We start from the raw sequence: 20,508 nt of genomic DNA, 5'->3' as shown, positions 1-20,508 counted from the left end.
AAGTAGTGAACGTTTGATCTGCTGGTTCTGCAGGGTTCTGCTGGTTCTGCTGGGTTCTGCTGGGTTCTGCTGGTTCTGCTGGGTTCTGCTGGTTCTGCTGGGTTCTGCTGGGTTCTGCTGGGCTCTGCTGGGTTCTGCTGGGTTCTGCTGGGTTCTGCTGGCCTCTCTGGGTTTTTCTGGGCTCGGCTGGGTTCTTCTGGGTTCTGCTGGCCTCTCTGGGTTCTGCTGGGTTTTTCTGGGCTCTGCTGGCCTCTCTGGGTTCTGCTGGGTTCTGCTGTGTTTTGCTGGGTTCTTCTGGGCTCTGCTGGCCTCTCTGGGTTCTGCTGGGTTCTGCTGTGTTTTGCTGGGTTCTTCTGGGTTCTGCTGGCCTCTCTGGGTTCTGCTGGGTTTTTCTGGGCTCTGCTGGCCTCTCTGGGTTCTGCTGGGTTCTGCTGTGTTTTGCTGGGTTCTTCTGGGCTCTGCTGGGTTTTTCTGGGCTCTGCTGGGTTTTGCTAGATTCTGCTGGGTTCTGCTGGCCTCTGCTGGGTTCTGCTGTGTTTTGCTGGGTTCTGCTGGCCTCTCTGGGCTCTGCTGGGTTTTGCTGGGTTCTTCTGGGTTCTGCTGGCCTCTCTGGGTTCTTCTGGGTTCTGCTGGTCTCTCTGGGCTCTGCTGGGTTTTTCTGGGCTCTGCTGGGTTTTGCTAGATTCTGCTGGGTTCTGCTGGCCTCTCTGGGTTCTGCTGGGCTCTGCTGGGTTCTGCTGGGTTTTGCTGGGTTCTTCTGGGCTCTGCTGGGTTCTGCTGGGTCTCTCTGGGTTCTTCTGGGTTCTGCTGGGTTTTGCTAGATTCTGCTGGGTTCTTCTGGGTTCTGCTGGCCTCTGCTGGGTTCTGCTGGGCTCTGCTGGGTTCTGCTGGGCTCTGCTGGGTTCTGCTGGGTCTCTCTGACCCGGTCTGTGTTTTGGTCAGACTGTTTCTTCAGGCAGGCCGACTGGTGTTACGCTCTGCTGGACTACCAGCAGGCCGAGGAGATGCTGAGTCCAAACGAGCCGGCCCTGAGGCTCCGCCTGGCCGTCATTCACAGCACTCTGGGCTCCTTCTGCTTCCACGACTGGTCAGAACCAGAACCCCAGTACTCCCACCAGAACTCCCTGACAGGTTCAGTGACTGTGTGTTTGTGTCTGCAGGTACTTCCAGGACGCAGCCGACATGTTTTCGCTGGCCATCATGTACAACCCGACCGCCAGTCTGTACTATGAGTACCGGTCGAAGGCGCTGCGCCGGATCCAGAACCTGAAGGGCGCCAGAGAGGACCTGATCTGCCTGATGATCCTGGACCCCGACAACGAGGAGGTCCGCAGCCGATCATCAGCTTTCCCCCAGGAAGCCTGATGACCGGCGGTGTGTCTGTTTGTGCAGATCCCCCCGATGACGATGAACCTGTTCCCGGGCAGCACCGCGACCCAGGTTCTGTCCAGCAACAAGGGCCGGCTGCTCCGAGACGAGCTGATGGAAACCATCCGGGTCTGGGAGTCTTCTTCTGATCCAGAGAAGAGGTTAGCAGCACCGCCACCAGCAGATGAGACCTCCAAGAGACTAACGGTGGTTTAGTAATCGATTATTCTGATCATTTATCAATTATTTTGATGCCTAATTGCTTATTCTGACAATTAATCAATTACACGATTAATCAGTTATTCTGGTGATTAATCAATTATTCTGACGATTAATCAATTATTCTGCCGATTAATCAATTATTCGGATGATTAATCGGTTATTTTAACGATTAATCAGTTATTCTGGTGATTAATCAATTATTCTGACGATTAATCAATTATTCTGACGATTAATCAATTATTCGGATGATTAATCGGTTATTTTAACGATTAATCAGTTATTCTGGTGATTAATCAATTATTCTGACGATTAATCAATTATTCTGACGATTAATCAATTATTCTGGTGATTAATTGGTTATTTTAACGATTAATCAGCTATTCTGGTGATTAATCGATTATTTTAACGATTAATCAATTATTCTGGTGCTTAATCGATTATTTTGACGATTAATTGATTATCCTGACAATTAATAGGATAAAAAAAATTGGCACCTTCTGCCAATTTCTAATTTAACGGTTTCAGTTTTCTTTATTTCATATTAGAAATATATTAAAATAAACTAAACCAAAAATACTGGATAAGATTTTATTCGTTTGTGCAGCGAAATGTAAAATGTAGATCAGTGGTTCTTAACCTCCTTGGAGGAACCGAACCCACCGGTTTCATATGCGCCTTCACTGAACCCATCTGCAGTGATAAATATGATCCCCCTGCCAAATTCAAGACATCGGGGTGACGCTGCATGATCACCAAGTCTTCCTAAAGGTGGAGTCTCTGAGATCAGTTCTTCAACATACAGTCAGTGTTTTCAGTTGAGCCGACTGTCCAGGAACGACCCAAGGTGTTTAAAATGTGCCACAGTGTCAACAGGTTGGCCATCGGGAGAAACTGGAACCACTTTAAGGTCTTTAGGTCATTTAATTAGCTCTACATTCTTAAGAGAATGAAAAACTAATAATAAATAATAAATACTTTGCGGTATTCTGATTTAGTAACGTAATTATATTAGTTGTGTTACCACCCCCACGCCACTAGAGGCAGCAGCAACCCCGAAAAGATGCAACTAAGGAGCAGATCTAGAAGTTCACCGAAAGCTACAGAATTTGGTAAAAACTGTGAGCTTTGCTGAAGTAAATAAAGACACAAGTTCAAATCCCTGCTGAGAGTGGAGCTCCTTCAATCAGGGCTCCTCCGCAGCTCTGATTGGCTAAGCAATGTAACGTGATCCTCTGATTGGCTCAGCAATGTAACGTGATCCTCTGATTGGCTCAGCAATGTAACGTGATCCTCTGATTGGCTCAGCAATGTAACGTGATCCTCTGATTGGCTAAGCAATGTAACGTGATCCTCTGATTGGCTAAGCAATGTAACGTGATCCTCTGATTGGCTAAGCAATGTAACGTGATCCTCTGCAGCAAGTGATGGCAAAGCGGGGCGTCATCACGACTTTACACAAGTGTGTCTTTACCTCCGCGGTCAGCAGAGGCTCCGCCGAACCCCTGAGACCGACTCACCGAACCCCTGGGGTTCATCAAACCCAGGTTAAGAACCACTGATGTATATATTTTCTGTACAGTTCTGAGTGTGTTGTTCTTTCAGCAAATTGCCTCCTTTGAGTTTTTAACCATTAATCAATTACAAAAATTAGTTGACGTCGATTTTCTAGACTCGATGAGGTTTCAGCCTCAGAGACAGACGTGTGTGCCTGTCGGGTTTGTTCCAGCCTGGAGGAAAGTCTGAGCAGCCTGACTGTGAGCGCTGAGAGTCCGGAGGGCGAAGCGTTGAGCCTGTCTGGAGCTGCTCAGCAGCTCAGCCTGTGTGTGAGCAGGAAGGACCTGCAGAACGCAGCCTCGGCCCTCCTGCAGGTACGGGCGCAAGACAGGGCCGCAAAACATGTTCGCTGCAGTTTTGGCACAAAATCATTCCTAGATAATGAGATCTGAGTGTGGCCAGTTTTTAAAAATGTAAAGCCACATTAGCTGCTGCTGGCCACGCCCCTCATCTGAGGGGCTGGCCACGTCCCACAGCTGAGGGGCTGGCCACGTCCCTCAGCTGAGGGGCTGGCCACGTCCCTCAGTTGAGGGGCTGGCCACGTCCCTCAGCTGAGGGGCTGGCCACGTCCCTCAGCTGAGGGGCTGGCCACGTCACTCAGCTGAGGGGCTGGCCACGCCCCTCAGCTTAACGTTTACACTCCCATGTGCAAACACATGTGCAATTATACAGCTGCACATGGTTGAGAAGCACAAGTGGAATCTCCTGCACAGTCAATAAAAATGCAGCAAGTGGTTTCTGCATGGCAAGTCGGCAACAAAACACTTTTCCTTTCCAGCAGCCGTTGTACACTCGGCTGTAAAACCAGCTGACCAAATGTGCTGGAGCTCCACTTGAGTTGCTAGGTAACAGCGCAGTGCTGACTGTGACTCAACGACAGGCACGTTTTTATGAAGCAGCTCATTTTCCAGACACCAAACTACACGATCTTAAAAACGGCTTAAAAATGTTGGTCCTGATTTTAGAAGCAGCTCAAACTGAAGTACAAAAAAATATTCAGAATGTGAATCTTTCATGATTGTTTTCCTTTGCCGCTGCTGACCGCGTCGCTCAGGTGGAGGAGGCCGTGGAGTCGTTCATCCCCGTCTGTCCCGTCCTGCGCTAGAGCAGCACCAGCGCCTCACGGTGGCCGCCAACAGCAAAGCGCATCCACTCTCCCGCCGCCAGCAAGTCTGAGCCGCCTGGCGTCTGAAAAATAACACCGGCGTTCACGTCCACTCCTGCTCTGCTGTTAGGTTTAACGTTTTTACTTCTTTAAAATCATTCAGCGCTGTCACCGATCCAATTAAACACCTGTAGTGTTTTCCATTTTATGCGTTTATTTTAAAGTCTAATCCTACAGAAGTTACAGGAAGTGTTCACTGTGTCGGCTTTTCTGGAGAGTCAATCAGGGGCCACACAAAGTCATTCCAAGGGCCACAAATAGCCACCGGGGCCGCACTTTGAACACCACTTTAATAAATCTTCCATGTCACATATTTGTTATATTTGCAGGACATAAAAATGTGCGTCCACTTAGAAAAGCTGATGTGATTCAGCATTTTTTACTAAAAATAACAGAAAATTCAGACAAAACATTTCAGGTGCTAATGTCTCTGATTGTTAAGTTTTTATTTTTTATTTTACAAAATAACTGAGTTTGACACCAAACAGACACAAAAAGACAAAACAAAACGCAGAAGTCAAATAATGATGTGTAAAAAAACCTCCAGCAATGAAGAAACGCCATTTCTGACTCCAGCTGTAATGCAGCATTCTGTCCAGCAGGTGGCGGCAGAGCCACAGCTTGAGCCGGTTGGCTGTAATTTTAGTTTTATTTAACTTTGAAGATTGAATTTAAAACTGTTCTGCTCAACATGGCTGAATTAAAAACACACTGAAAAATAACAGATTATGAAATAAAAGGTTAAATTATTTAAATATATTGAAAATAAAAAAGTGTTGAGAAAAATCCTGCAAAAAAGCTTTAAAATAGAAAAAAGTTTTGATTGAAGCTTCTAATCACAAACTGAAAAGTGTATAAAAATCTATAGCCTCTAATTCATGAACTGTGAAGAAAATCCTAGTATAATTATTATTTTTAATAACACCTGCTGTATATTGACACACCTTTACTGTAAAATCTACTTGAACAAGAAATCATCTTTTTACTTTAGCTTAAAATGGTCACAAATTTCAAATCTATCATCTACGACTGTTTTTAACTGGACTGTCAAAATCACTTTTTAAAGTCATTTTAAAAAGTGATTTTTCTGTCACTTTTTAAAATAGGAAAGACAAGAGAACATGCAAGAAAAGTAAATCTGTGCTCAGGAAAGAGCTGCAAGGAATTAGTTCATAGAAAGCAATAATTAAAAAGTTTAAAACAAGGAAGGATGAGCAGCCATATTTATTTATCTTCCTTCCCTCTAAGAAACGTTGTGGAAATAAAAATCTCTTCATCTTTGTTCTGTGGTTTCATCCCTGGGAATCAGTTTGAGCAGCGCAGACGTGTTGTGGCTGCAGCTGCGTGAGGCGGCTGACCTGCAGCATTAACAGCAGCTGTGGTAACAGCTGACCCACACACACACACACACACACACACACACACACACACACACACACACACACACACACACACACACACACCCGGTCGGAGCAGGAGCTGCGGCGCGTCTCGCATACCAGAGGGCGTCCCCGCTCTGAGCTCTGAGGACGTTCAGGTTGAACATCTGAGGAAGTTTCTCTGGACTCTGCTGGCATTAAAGCTGCAGGACACAACTTTTATAAAACATTTTTTTCTTACATTTCTCCTAGTACGAACTAAAAAACAACCAATCAGAGCCAGGAGGCGGGTCTTAGTGCTGTCAATCAGCCTTTGTGTGCGCCACGTAGCCTGTTGTGAATGCTAAGGCTAGTTAGGATGGCCAGCAGTTTATCTGAAGGTAGATAAAAGGTTTTCCTATAATGGTAAGTTGTTTCTCTGGCATTAGCACATTTAGTAGCTCGTTCATGAGGGTGATTAGCAGCGCTAAGACCCGCCTCCTGGTTCTGATTGGCTGTTTTTGGTGCATTTCTTCAGACAGCAGCTCAGGAAAGACGACGATCTTCTCACAGATCATCCGCCTCATAAACGCACAACAAAAAAAAATATTTTTATAAAAGTAACGACCTGCAGCTTCACATTAATTCATCAGAACATTTCTTAGTTTCATTTTGTTCTTTTTTCTTTCTGGAACACGACCCTGGAAGATTTCACCTGGATGACTTTAATACATCCTGCATTCGTTGGTCACAAACTTCTTTGTTTTTATCTCAAGCATCTCTGAGACTTGAGAGGAAACAAAACGTCAGGACATCCCAACAACCCAGAGAAAAACTAATGCAACAAAATTCAGCATCAATGATAATTATGACATTATTAGATCAGTGAACGCATCACATCCCCGTCCCACCAGTCCAGCACACAGGAAGCAGCTGGTGTCCAGTCCTCCCAGTTTGGTCCCGGTCCGGGCTGCGTGTGGGTGAAGGAGCCGCTTTTCACACCGAGTGGGGCAGTGAACGGCTCGCCTTACCGACCCGTCAGGGCCCAGACACAAACACCTCTCAGGGCGCGGAGCCGGCGGCTTGGCCCCCGGTCAACGCATTCCCTGACGGGGGGAGGCGGGCGGGAAGGCGGGCGCTCTCGCCGCGGACGCAGACTGTTTGGTCTGAGATAAGCCGGACGGGTTTGTAGCCTTTGGGTCGGGTTCAGGACAGGTGACGCGCTCAGCTCCCACTGAAACCCGGTACGTTCCTGTTCAATTAGATTAGAGGTTCTGGACTGGAGTATGTGGCGGTCGGAGCATTTCTCAGAGAAACGGAGACGTTAAAAGCTGCTGCGCTTCGTTAAAATATCAGTTTATTTAAAAAATACACACATCAGAACAACATGAAATAAATACCGGATCACACAGAGAGACGTGAACGACGGAGAATCAGGACAATAAGAAGATAAAGTCATATTACAAGAATAAAGTCATAATATTACAAGAATAAAGTCAAAATAACAAGAAAAAAGACGTACGAGGATAAATTTATGAGTAAATTTGTAGTATTGAGAGAATATTTTGTGATTTTCTTAACATTGAACTTATTTTCTGTAATTTTCTGACTTTATTCTAGTGATTCTGTGTCGTGTTTTTCCTCCGTGTGGCTCTGAGCAGGAACAGACGACGGCAGGAGTCCGTCCACCTGCTCCTCCAGAAGACATGAGGACTCCAGAGACAGACTGATGTCCTCATGACGTCTCTGGCACCTGCAGGACGGATGAAACGCCCAGCTCTGCTTTACAGTCTAATAACTCAGCTTCCTCTCTAGGAGCGATGGAAAGGAGAAGGAAGAGGCGCGCAGACCGCCGTCTTCCCCAGAGGAACATCTCTGAACACAATTTATCCATTTTGGAGAGATAAACCATCTGCTGGTCTGATCATCTCATAAATCGCGCTGTCAGTTTTACAGGCTCGTCTCGGCCGTCTGTCTCGCGCGTCCCGGTTCTGATCCGACGTCTAATTCACCTCAGAGTTTTACATCGGGTCACTTTTGTTTGTTTATCATCTGTCTTCCAGTCGCTGGCGGATTCCTCAGATGGCTGCTTAAACAGAAAACCAGCCAGGTCGCAGTTTCTGTGTAGGAAGGAAAATCCACATGCGGGTCGGTTTCCTGAGTCCTGACAGCCGCTTGGTGCCGATCCAGCGCCGCCGGCCCGCCCGGCTGACCGCCGCTTCACTTCCAGCCGTTCAGCTCCTTCAGCTTGCTGACGCTCGTCCCTTTGACCGGCGGGGAGGGCGGGGGGGCGCAGACCGGCAGGGTGGGGGTGCCCGACCCCCGGGGCCACAGCTTCTCCGTGGGGAGTCGCCACACCGACCGAGACGACTTCTTCTTCTGTGGTTTGTTCGTCTTTTCTTTGGAAGAACCCGGCGACATTGTCTGGCGAGCAAACAGAGCAGAGATAAAGAAACAGAAACTAGAGACTTCACTGAAGTCTTCACACCCACCACACGCTGAAATGTTTCAGCCTCAAACTGAACGTCGCTGGGATTTTATCACTTTTACTGCTGATGCCAGCAGCGGCCATATTGAAACCCATATGGATGAATTATTTCTGATTAGGAAATTTGAGTTCCGACTACAAATGGATGCATCATTAGCCGTTAGCACTTAGCATCATCTTCCGCTCATTAGTTCCCACAAGGTTGCACTGGATGTGATCCGCGCCATCTTGGTAGGCAACGCAGCACAAAGCAGAGATGATCCGTGGTTTCCAGACCAACAGACAGGATGTATATATCAAAATATAAAAAATATACATCAACTAAACGTCTGCTGTTGGGATCGACTCGTATCGGTGACTTGTCTCCTTAGCTGCCTCCGACTACATCGTCGTTCACCACTGCTACCATACAATCCGTATTTCAACGGATTCGTAAAGGACTACGACCTCTTCATGTGAATAACGAGGTTCTGGTGACTGGCAGAGAAAGTACATGTGGCAACAAACATACAGGCTACATGTCTGTCTTAGCTAGCAGGTAAAAGCTACATTAGCTAAGCTAATTTTGCTACTTTAGCAGTAAGTTCTCCAGTAAATGTCACTGATGCTTATCTTTACTATCACACACAGGGAGGTAAAGTACTCGGAAACTGTGACGCAGTAATAATAGTTGCAAAGTGTTAAGTTGTTTATAAGTTAGATATGAACAAGACGAGAGCTAATGCTAACCTCGTGGCTCGTAGCAACTCCACAGCAAGTTATTTACAGATACCTCCCAAGATGGACGTGTGATGTCACATGAAGGCTATGTGTTGCGCCTAATGTTTATGATTAGCATGCTAGCGTTAGCCACATTTCATATTTACTCTTGTTTTCTCTTTGGTACCATTTCCTGTGGAGCAGCATTTTCCTATTCCAACGTTTTTTTTCGTGTTTCTGTGTTTTTTAGTTAGCATCTTTTGTGTGCTTGCTGCTGATTGTTGCTTCCCGTGAATACTCGTGCAGGCTCTGAGTATGGCTGTGAATGTGACATACGCAGCAGCAGAGCGTCAAGCAGGTGATCTTTGCGGCGTTTTCTCCCGACCCGGCGTAGCGGTTCTTCTTGGGCAGCAGCAGCACGAAGGACACGGCCAGAGACAGATGGTAGAAGCTGTGGACGTAGGCGTAGTCCCACTCCTGCAGGCCAAAACAAGACAGCCAGACTCTGTAATTAAAACCCAAACAATCGACTCGCAGATGAGCGGCAGACATTTATCTAGTGGGCTGGGCTTTGTTTTCACGATGAGGCACCTCAAAGTAGAAGCGCAGCATCAGAGCGAGGGCGCCGAAGCAGCAGCCTGGACCGACCTGCTGCGTGTAAACGCTCTTGTCCGGGTAGACGGCCCTCAGCTGCTTCATCTTCTGCAGCTGGAACATCAGAACATCAACCAGACAATAACAAACCTGGCCCACTGGAAGCAGCACTATCAAAATAAAAGCTCTTTCAAATGCAGATCATGGAGGGGAAAGAAGAACCTCCAGAATATCAGGAGAGGTTCTTCAGTCTTTACACGGTCGGAAATTAATTATTTGAGTTAGTCAGGCATAACTTTTAACTTTTCAAAAGCATATTGTAATTATAATATTTATTCATTTATAAATGTCACAGTTTCAGCTAATTGTTTACCAAATAAATATTTAGTCAGGGAGTTAAATATTTAGCTGTCGTGGCCACGCCCCCTTGTAAGGTGACGCCTTACGTTTAATTGGCAAGCTAAATATTTAGCTTGCCAATTAACCGTTTAGTTTGAAACTGACAATTATAGATACATAAATAACATTGTCCTCTAATGACACTCTAAATAACAAAAATTACTTCTGTTAAATTTTAACTGTTAACCGCATCACTCACCCATTTGATGGTGATGATGAAGACGGCTGATCCGATTGGTCCAGAGTAGATCCCGTAGCCCCAGCGGTCCTGGTAGATCCTCACGGCGATGGTCAGCACTCCAAACATCGATATGGTGGAGCGCTGCGGCTCGTCGAAGTCTCCCAGAGCTGGAGAGACGAGACCGGAGACGGATCCAGGTTTTACTGGACGCTACACCAGTTAACCACTGGCTGGACGTTTCACCAGTTAACCGCTGGCTTGACGCCGCACCAGTTAACCGGTGGCTGGACACTGTACCAGTTAACCACTGGCTGGACGCTACACCAGTTAACCGCTGGCTTGACGCCGCACCAGTTAACCACTGGCTGGACACTGTACCAGTTAACCGCTGGCTGGACGCCGCACCAGTTAACCGGTGGCTGGACACTGTACCAGTTAACCACTGGCTGGACGTTTCACCAGTTAACCGGTGGCTGGACGCCGTACCAGTTAACTGGTGGCTGGACGCCGCACCAGTTAACCGGTGGCTGGACGCCGCACCAGTTAACCACTGGCTGGACACTGTACCAGTTAACCACTGGCTGGACGTTTCACCAGTTAACCGGTGGCTGGACGCCGTACCAGTTAACTGGTGGCTGGACGCCGCACCAGTTAACCGGTGGCTGGACGCCGCACCAGTTAACCACTGGCTGGACACTGTACCAGTTAACCGCTGGCTGGACGCCGCACCAGTTAACCGGTGGCTGGACACTCTACCAGTTAACCACTGGCTGGACGTTTCACCAGTTAACCGGTGGCTGGACGCCGTACCAGTTGACCGGTGGCTGGACGCCGTACCAGTTGACCGCTGGCTGGACGCTGCACCAGTTAACCGGTGGATGGACGCTGCACCAGTTAACCGGTGGATGGACGCCGCACCAGTTAACCACTGGCTGGACGTTTCACCAGTTAACCGGTGGCTGGACGTTTCACCAGTTAACTGGTGTCTGGACGCTGCACCAGTTAACCACTGGCTGGACGCTGCACCAGTTAACCACTGGCTGGACGCTGCACCAGTTAACCACTGGCTGGACGTTTCACCAGTTAACCGGTGGCTGGACGTTTCACCAGTTAACCGCTGGCTGGACGTTTCACCAGTTAACCGGTGGATGGACGTTTCACCAGTTAACCGCTGGCTGGACGTTTCACCAGTTAACCGGTGTCTGGACGCTGCACCAGTTAACCACTGGCTGGACGTTTCACCAGTTAACCGGTGGATGGACGTTTCACCAGTTAACCGCTGGCTGGACGTTTCACCAGTTAACCGGTGGATGGACGTTTCACCAGTTAACCGCTGGCTGGACGTTTCACCAGTTAACCGGTGTCTGGACGCTGCACCAGTTAACCGCTGGCTGGACGTTTCACCAGTTAACCGGTGGATGGACGTTTCACCAGTTAACCGCTGGCTGGACGTTTCACCAGTTAACCGGTGGATGGACACTGCACCAGTTAACCGGTGGATGGACGTTTCACCAGTTAACTGGTGTCTGGACGCTGCACCAGTTAACCGGTGGCTGGACGCTACACCAGTTGTGTTAACATTCAGGTACAATAAGGTCAAATTAAGAGCAAATCTAAATAAACGCTGCAGAAACACAAAATATTACCAAGTATTTTTTTTCTAGTTTCAAATCAACTTAAATGAGTCAAAAGTAACTTTACAAGTAACTACTTAGCAAGAAATTGGAGCTTGTTTTAAATCATTAATATGTGTGAAAAGGTCTCGTTCCACTGGCAGATTATTTCACTTATGTGAGAAATGTCCTGTAATAAGTGAAATAATCAGCCAATGAAACATAAAAAAAATCAATATTAAGGAATTACTGACATAAAAGAAGCTCCTACATCTTAAATTCACTGTCATCTTATTTCAAGTGCACTAAGACATTATTAACCCAAAAAACACTTTGTAAGACTTTGTGTTTTTGCAGTGAACCAATCAGAAACCAGGATTTAATGTCATTTAATTCCAGATTCATTCTGATTGGAGCTCCAGCCAGCACAGCGTTGCACATTGTAAAGATATTTTTAGGGACATATTTGACACAAGCTAAAGACACGTGGACCAATCAGAGGATGTTTGACATTTGGTACATCAGTCAGTCGCAGGCGGAGCAAAATGTTAACATCTGAGTTCAGAAACCAAAGACGCAGCAAATGCTGCAGCAACTGCAGCAGGCAGGCCAGGCAGGGTTTGAACCTGTGAGTGAGGCGTGAATATGGTTTTACCTACGAGCGTGACCCACATGGAGAGCGCCGTGCCGTAAACGCTGAAGTACTCCAGGATGTCGTACCTCATAAAGCAGAGGATGGACAGGCCTGGACCGTCACACGCATGAAAGATCTGCAGGAACAGAGTCACAAAGTTACACTTTCACCACCAGAAACTGGACTAAACCGAGCCGGGACCGCTGAGGCCCTTCACAATAAAGTTACCGCAAAAATTAGACTTTTATTCAGTGTAGCAATCAGCTGATTCGATGCAAAAATTAAGTAATTTTTTTAGATTAATACTAATAAACAAAGAATTTTAAAATGCAAAATAAATGTATTTTTAAAAATGACATAATTCTCAATGAGAAATTAACAACCATAACTAACAAAATAGCACAAATACAAAATTATAGGAATTTTAAAATTAAATTAACATCTGGTTAATATTACATTAATAACTTTTAGATTTCATTGTGATTTTTCTGACTATTTTGACTGATTACCTTTGTTTATTTCAGTAACATTTAACAGTTAATTTAATAGTAACTATTAACTGATTTTTAATAACAGTCATTTAATTAGTAAGTATTTGGTTAATACATAAGCAATTAGAGTAACATCACTTAAATTTATGTATTTTTTTCAACTAATCAAATCCAATTTAACATAAATATAAAACCCTAAACACGTCATACAATCACCAACAGAGAAACTGGTAACAAACATTATTTTCCTACAAGTTCCTCTAAATCATCCATACACATCGAATATGTTGATCAATAATTATGGTTCTAACAAACAGGTGAGCTTTGGTCCTGATTTAAAGGAACTCAGGGTTTCAGCTGTTCTGCAGTTTTCTGGAAGTTTGTTCCAGATTATAACCTTTGATGAATTTTGTCCTGAGCTCATTTTTAGCTGTAATGAATAAAACGCAGCCTCTGGGATCTGCTGGTCGTCCTGGACGCTGCGGGAAAGCGAAACGGTTCTGGATTCTCACCGCGGTGAAGAACATGGTGAAGAAGTAGACCATGGCCTCGGTGTGGAAGCCCCTCTTGGCCGCCACGCTGGCGGCCGGCAGGAACACCAGGCTGCTGGCCGTGGGCAGCAGCATCTTGGCGATGAAGGCGCCCATGGCTGGATCAGACTGAGGCGGTGCAGCTTTCACAGCAGAACATTTCTGACCCGCTCCCCTCTGTGGGTCGGAGGACAGCTGTCCACCGAGGCCATTTAAAGTTTAAACGTCCCTCACATGACGGGGCCATGTGGGCTGCGGGGGCCCGTGTTGTTGGTGACCAGCTGTCTGCATACCAGGGTGAGGACCAACATGGCCGACGACGTGAAGCATCTGTTTCTGCCTGTTGGATTCTTCTCCTCCTGGTCCAAACGCTCCTGATTCTGTCACCTTCAGCGGATGGTTTCTTCCACACAGACCAACATTAGCTGCGTTTCCATTTACCATAAAAAAGCACAAATTGAAATTGTGAAAATAAATGTGATTAACAGAAACATTCAAATAATAAAAAAAAGCCTCAATAGAAAATAGAAAGAGAACCAAAGCAGCTGAAAATGGAACAAATGCTTAAGCTTTGGTCCCAACAGAACCGAGTCTACTGGACCGCAAGGTGAGAAAACACCGAATAGCTCAGAACCGAGCCGTTCCTTCTGCCTCTTGTTGAGTCGATCAAATAGCCGACTGCCTGAATTAAACCGCATGATTTATGTATAAATATGTATATTTCCAAAGAGCCTCGGCCATCTTGGATCAGCAGGCCGAATTTAAAAAACGTTTCTCTGCAGTCGAACCTTCAGCGCCATTAGCGTCGAGGCCAGTCTGGTGATTTGTGTGGACGGGAGAGGAAAGGAAGAAATGCAGAGCGAGTCCAGCTCTGCTGCTTGGAGGGAATCTGTAGTTTTTATTTGTCACTTCCTGTCGGGGAGAAGATTTTATAGCCGGCTTCGCTCTGCGGTTGCTCGTCTTCGTTACGGGGTTTTTAAGTGTTGAGCTGAAATCCTGCAGAGTTTCGCCCAGTTAACTGCAGACATCAGCTGGGAGCACTGGTGAAAACCCTCTGCTGCTCCAGCTGGACACAAACATCAAGACGTGAAACGGTTACTGTTGTTTTTATTTGTGTCTTGTTTTCATCTGTTTTCTATCTGTGCAGCATTTGATTCAGACAAACAAAAACTGAACTGGCTTCATGGTTCTTGGTTCTGAAGAAACTATAATAAACATACAAGCATTTCGGTTCATCTCAGTCTTTACTGGAATAAAATAACTAGATAGATTAATAATAGATAAACTGGACAAATACTTTTAAAAGTGTTAAAGTAGCGTCACAGTGAGTCACACAAACTGCAGAAAATATGGAAACGGTAAGAAAAACAGACATGGAGTCAGTTTAAAGTGTTTCTCTGCTCGTTTCTCCTCAGAGTTTTAGGACTGAAGCTGCTGTTGGACCAAAAAAAACCCCAAAACAAAGCAGATATTTATGGCGGGAACACTTCAGCTAATACACCAATGTGCTAAATGCTGAGCTAATTAGCGGTCTAGCATTTTTGCTCACTTTGAAAACATACTTGGCTTGTTCCAAGATTTTCAGAATAAATTCCAACGTGCTGATTTACTTGGATGTTCGGTAAACTTTCAGTTAAATAAAGTTCTGCTTGTTGGCTAATAGCAGAGCTAAGCAAACAACTTTTTATTTGTTCAGTTTACAACACTGATTTTAGATGCACTCTTAAAAGTGTGGCTTGTAAAATAAACAAGTTTCCACCATGGCAAAGAGCGGCCATATTGAAACGTTAAGTGGGGAAAATACGAGTTTGGACGGCGTTCCAGTTGATTTTCTTTGAAATTTCCGAGTTCCGACTACAAATGGAATGCGCTGTTAGCGTGTTAGCAATAGCTTCTGCTAATTACCACTTAGCATAATGCCTATTATTACTGAATCAGGTTTAGCTGCTTAGTTATCAATGTTCATCGCCATCTGTAATGAAAAGTCTAATGGAGAAAATTCAGACTTGATGCTCTACAAATGTACCAAATATTTTCTTATATCTGTCAAATGAAACTTCTGGATTCAAGGTCTTACATGAGAAAAGGCAGAGTGTCTAATTAAAGCTAACATGAAGGCTGATTTGAGTGAAACAGCTGAACTGGACAGTCAAACATCCACTTTTAACCCGACTGGACCAGAACCAGTCCAGTCCTGTGATGGTCAAACTGTGTGAATGTAAACAAACCCCATGTGGCACATCAAGCTCATCATCTCCAAACCTTATTTGACTCTGAAGGCAGGCGGCGTGGCAGCAGTTGGCTCTGCTGCTCCCTCTCAGCTGCTGCACCTGCTGCAAGGCTGGAGGCAGCAGCACAAAGGGCGCAGTGTCACAGCGGACCCTGACTCACCACATGCCTCCGATTCCCAGGGAGTTTCATCAACCAGAGCAGGCGCAGCACCGGGGAGGCTGAACCGCACCATCTGCCGGGAATCAACTGCAAATACCTCGTTGGCAAATCTTCTCTTCCGAGGCAGCAGCAGGATCTCAGCCTGAAGCTGCGGCAGGAATCCAACCTTTACTGGAGGAAAACAAAATGTTTTAGTCGTTTATTGATTTGTTCCTGTTTGTTGGACGGAAGCTCAACCTTAAAACTCAAGAGGTTCTGTAAAGTTCATCCATCTCTTCACATTTATGTGTGACTGCAGGACAGAAAACACTTTGTGGGCGCAGACGGCGCCTGATGGTTGCTATGGAAACCTGAAGGTCCCTCTTTGGTGCAGTTCTTCATATTTACACCCCATGGAAACAGAAAGTCGTGGATTAGAAGTTCCCAGGAACTGAGAACTAAATAAACCAGAACCGACCTGTGTTTTTGTGCCAACTGTGTTATTTACTCCTGTATTTTGTTATTTTTAGTTGGTTTTATTTATTCCAGTTTTCCATGGATCATCTTCCTTCTGTTCATTCTGTCATTTTAACCATCTTATGTCCCTGTGTTTGGGTTTTCATTAAATATCCACACTTTACATGTTTCTGCCTGCCAAAATATCAACATGACAAAATGTCCTTGATTTTTTAATGCATGTATTAGGAATTTATAGTGGTGCATTACATCTTGCATTCACACCAGGCCTGTTTAGTCTCTTTAATCCAACTCCAGTCCGTTTGTCTGGAAAGTCCAGTTGGTTTGTGGAGGTGCGACTGTAACTGGACCAAAACACTCATTCTGGTCCGCCTACAAACCTCGATCTCGGTTCTGTTGACATGAACCGCATATGTGAACGCCAAGCGGAGAATCAGGCCCAGCGCAGGGCATTCTGGGTAAATATAGTCAAAACAAACATGCTAGCCTAGCACTAGCTGGAGAAATGACTTGTGGTCTTTAGAGAAATCCTCGAACCGCTAAAATATGACGCCACTTCGTCTGCTTACATTTCAGGAAGAAGTTAAGTTGCTCTCAGCGTCTTCAGAGGTTTTGTTGTCGTTTCCTTCAGTGGTTCTTGCTGCAGCGCCCCCACAGGTGAGGAGGGGAACAGGTTAGTCCCCAATCGAACCAAATCTACCGGACTATCAGGAGTGAAAACCTCTTTGGTCAGTTTATTGGCTGATTTAACTTAACCTGACGTACAGCATCCATCCACCTGCAGGGCGATCCTGGGCCGTTTCCAGGTCAGGTTCTGTAGTTCTGGCTCTGGTACAGGATATCCTCCCTTTAGACAACAGTACCAACCCCAGATGGACTTTATGATGGGTTTCCATGACGACGTCTAGTGGCCGAATGTTGGAGCTCGTGGGCTTTCAGAACCTTTCACAGGCTGTCCTTCTGCATTGTGATGTAAGGATTTCCCCAAATTGTTGTATTTTACAGACATTTTTTAGTTTTCCATGTCTTGAGACGTTGTAGGAGAAACTTTATGATGCATTTTTGACTAATGTGTTCAATATTATGCGATACCGAGACCTTGTGCCAAGGATTAAACGTTACCCTCTGCAGCCATGAGGAAAACCCTGGAAGTCGCCAAGGAGGCGAATATGAATGACTGTGCAGGTGTTACTGCTCCTCCATCACCACAGCGTCTCCGCTGCGCACTTCACCGTACCTGACCCGGCTCAGAGCACAGATATCAGAAATTACCAGTAGATTTCTGAGTCAACACTGACAGTTTCTGTGTTTGATGAAAGCAACTGAGCACGACGTGCCACCAGATCACATCGACAATGAACAATTTCCAAATAAATGCAACTTATGCTCTAGTGAGTCTTGCATGGTTTTTTCTTTTCATGTCCCAACGGTTTGTTGTAAATGTAGAAATCCCATTAATTTGCATGGAATTCAATGATGCAACTTTTATTTTGAAGGCCACTGCTTTCCTAATGTCATCAGTGCCTTTATGCGACTCAGCAAATGTGTTAACAGCCCTTCAAGATGTTTTTTGAACTTAAATATGTCAGCTAGCGTCAAAGAGGAAAAAGTGATGCAGAACACAGAGTTTATAAAATAATTTCCACCACTGAAGTGGATCCAAATACCCACGATTCCTTCAGTTTCATGCTGTGGAGGCTGCTTAATGAGTTTTAAGAAATGAGAAATAGAGGTCATTTAGTCCAATAATTCATCTCAAACATCTACATTATTTTTCTTTTAACTGTGTTTTATCTAACATCCAATAACTGAGCAAGGCCAGTTTTCTTCCTCTGAATATTTCTCACTGCGGCTCCATTTATGACCCTTTTAATTGCTCTTTGTCTGGAGGCTCTAACCCTAATGACTCCCAACACTTTGCATGCTGCTAATGGGCACGCTCCAAAACACACACACACACACACACACACACACACACACACACGCAAACACACAGACACACACACACACACACGCACACACACACACACACACGCACACACACACACACACACACACACAGACACACACACGTGGGAGTGTTACTTACTTTATTAAACCCTCACATCCAGGTGGCGCTTGGATTACTGGTGGGTCGGTACTGCAGACGGTGTGAACTGCCCCCATCAGCAGGGAGCTAACGCTGAAGAACAGGACCAGCACACGTCACGCCCAACACTGTCGCTTGTATGTTGCCTGTTTTCTATTATGGTTATTATTCAAGCCGTTTGGCTGCAGACAAGATGCTAAACATGTTTTATTTTATTTTGAAGTGTTTATTTCGCCCGCTTGCAATGTCAGCCAAACTTCATCTTATAAAAATCCTAGAGGGCTTTTGTGGGCTGGAAAGTGTCCATGAAAGCTGTCCGTCCACATGTCCCTCCGTCCATTCGTCAACTTATAATTGTTTTCTAAATAACTGAATCTGAACCAACTATGACCTGATACGTTGGACAAATAAATTGTGGTGTATTCTAACTGGTAGATGAAGTGGAGATGAAGTCGATCTGACCAGGAAGAGAACAGACGATTGAGAGGAATCTGTGGTAATGACAGGAGGTAAGTTCACAGACCTGAAAGTAAGACCATGAAACATGGAATGACAGAAGAAGTTCAGCACAGTGAAAAGACAGCTGTAGCAACAGAGGAGCGACTGAGCGAGGTAGAGAGGAAGAGGGAGCGGCGAGAAATAACAGCAGAGGGAAAGATACAGGAGACGAGCTGAAATCATAATAAAACACGAAGGACTGAGACAGACAGGGGAAAAAAGGACAGGAAGACACGGTGGTCCTCAGACGGCTCTGCTTCACATCATTCACCTGGGTCTTCTGGACTCACCTGATGGTTCCTCGTGACCCGAAAGGAGTCATTTACAGACGGAGATCAGTTCAGATGAACAAAGAAGAAACAAACAAATCACTGCAGGAAATTAAAGGGAAAGAAACAGACACAGACAGATGCATTTAGGTTTACAAAGAGGCCCTGAACCTGCTGCTGAATCAGGGAGAGTTCTGGGAACAACCCCAGTTTCAGACGGAAACGTCTGAATCTGTTTAAAGAAACGACAGATTTCTTTAACTTTATTACGATCTAAACATTGGACCTAGTTGCTCCCCTGTTGACCTCTGGTTAGAAACTGAGACAAAACCTTTTTCTTTCTCCTTGTCTGACATTAAATCGGACTAAGCCTTTCTGTTAGGACCACATCTGCTTCAAAAAGTAGACAAAACCCCAAACATGACTACGCCTGGGCTGCACAGTGGCGCAGTTGGTAGAGCTGTTGCCTTGCAGCAAGAAGGTTCTGGGTTCGATTCCCGGCCTGGGGTCTTTCTGCATGGAGTTTGCATGTTCTCCCTGTGCATGGTGGGTTTTCTCCGGGTACTCCGGTTTCCTCCCACAGTCCAAAAAAACATGACTGTCAGGTTAATTGGCCTCACCAAATTGCCCCTAGGTGTGAGTGTGTGTGCATGGTTGTGTGTCTCTGTGTTGCCCTGTGACAGACTGGCGACCTGTCCAGGGTGACCCTGCCTCTCGCCCGAAACGATAGCTGGAGAGGCACCAGCAACCCTCCCGACCCCACTAAGGGACAAGGGTGCAAGAAAATGGATGGATGGATGGATGACTACGCCTTGGCATCGTATCCAGGAACAACACAAACAGGACGGCGACCAGGTAAAAGTTCATGCCGCCACAAACCAACCCAGCAAAGCACATGTGAACCAGACAGTTTCCCCGCGGCATTGGGTCCATTGTTCCAAAGCGAGGATGATTCTCCTATTGAATCCCACGTTTTAACCTCATGAATAAGGTCCACCAGACCCTCTGACCACCACCGGCAGGGAAAGCAGGTTAACTGTCTTGCCCAAGGACACAGCGAGTGAGACGGACAGATTGGGAGAACCCACCAGTTACAAGCCGAACTCCCACCTTCTGAGCCACCATGAATTCACTGATCCACTTCCGACTCCCTGAGGGTCTAAATGACCAAGGCAGTCTCTGCCATCATGATGGAATCACCTCACAGCTCAGACCATCTCCACAAAGAACATGGTGACCAGACTGAGCAGATCCGCAAAGTGCTCCTTCCACTTACCAACAATATCTTCAGTCCTGGTCAGCATCAAACCAAACACAGCCGGGGAAAGTCCTGCTTTCCTTTAGGACAACCAGAAGTCCTTTTCCACAACCTCCTCAAATTCCTCCCTTTCCACAGCTTCTGTTTCTGCAACCGAAGAAGCTGCAGACCTTCTGGATGCCTGGTTCCTGTCTGCTTAAGGCCAACCACTAAAGCCAAAGTGCAACTTGATGGGTTTCATCACTGGAACC

The 20,508-nt window shown here is 45.9% G+C and overlaps 2 protein-coding genes across 4 annotated transcripts in view; one reads left to right on the top strand and one right to left on the bottom strand.

Moving 5' to 3' along the window:
• The window catches only part of LOC103470845 (tetratricopeptide repeat protein 16), a 21,180-nt gene extending 16,728 nt beyond the window's left edge, over positions 1–4,452 (top strand). The window contains exons 9-13 of one of the 2 annotated variants that reach the window (XM_081610982.1): positions 943–1,087; positions 1,161–1,326; positions 1,393–1,529; positions 3,260–3,458; positions 4,199–4,452. In XM_081610982.1, the coding sequence (XP_081467108.1) occupies positions 943–1,087; positions 1,161–1,326; positions 1,393–1,529; positions 3,260–3,458; positions 4,199–4,249 (698 nt within the window). In that variant the 3' untranslated portion in view covers positions 4,250–4,452. The remainder of the gene's footprint in view (positions 1–942; positions 1,088–1,160; positions 1,327–1,392; positions 1,530–3,259; positions 3,459–4,198) is intronic. The other variant, XM_081610983.1, reaches the window with a different exon arrangement.
• Positions 4,453–7,007: 2,555 nt separating this feature from the next.
• Positions 7,008–15,762, bottom strand: mymk (myomaker, myoblast fusion factor). Of its 2 annotated transcripts, none has more exons than XM_081610981.1 (6): positions 13,279–15,762; positions 12,297–12,411; positions 10,047–10,195; positions 9,503–9,562; positions 9,191–9,331; positions 7,008–8,091 (listed from the first exon to the last, which is right to left on the bottom strand). In XM_081610981.1, exons 1-6 carry the CDS (start codon positions 13,411–13,413, stop codon positions 7,888–7,890), a joined length of 804 nt encoding a protein of 267 aa, XP_081467107.1. In that variant the 5' UTR covers positions 13,414–15,762; the 3' UTR covers positions 7,008–7,887. The 2 variants fall into 2 exon arrangements, with proteins under 2 accessions (XP_081467107.1, XP_008417734.1); XM_008419512.3 differs by having other exon boundaries at positions 9,446–9,562; positions 13,279–15,759.
• Positions 15,763–20,508: the final 4,746 nt, after the last annotated feature.

The sequence above is a fragment of the Poecilia reticulata genome, chromosome 9, assembly GCF_904066995.2.
Source record: "Poecilia reticulata chromosome 9, P_reticulata-male-v2, whole genome shotgun sequence".
NCBI classification, from domain to species: domain Eukaryota; kingdom Metazoa; phylum Chordata; class Actinopteri; order Cyprinodontiformes; family Poeciliidae; genus Poecilia; species Poecilia reticulata.
The sequence above is the reverse complement of the archived record's forward strand: the minus strand, read 5'-3'. Positions and strand labels throughout refer to the sequence as shown.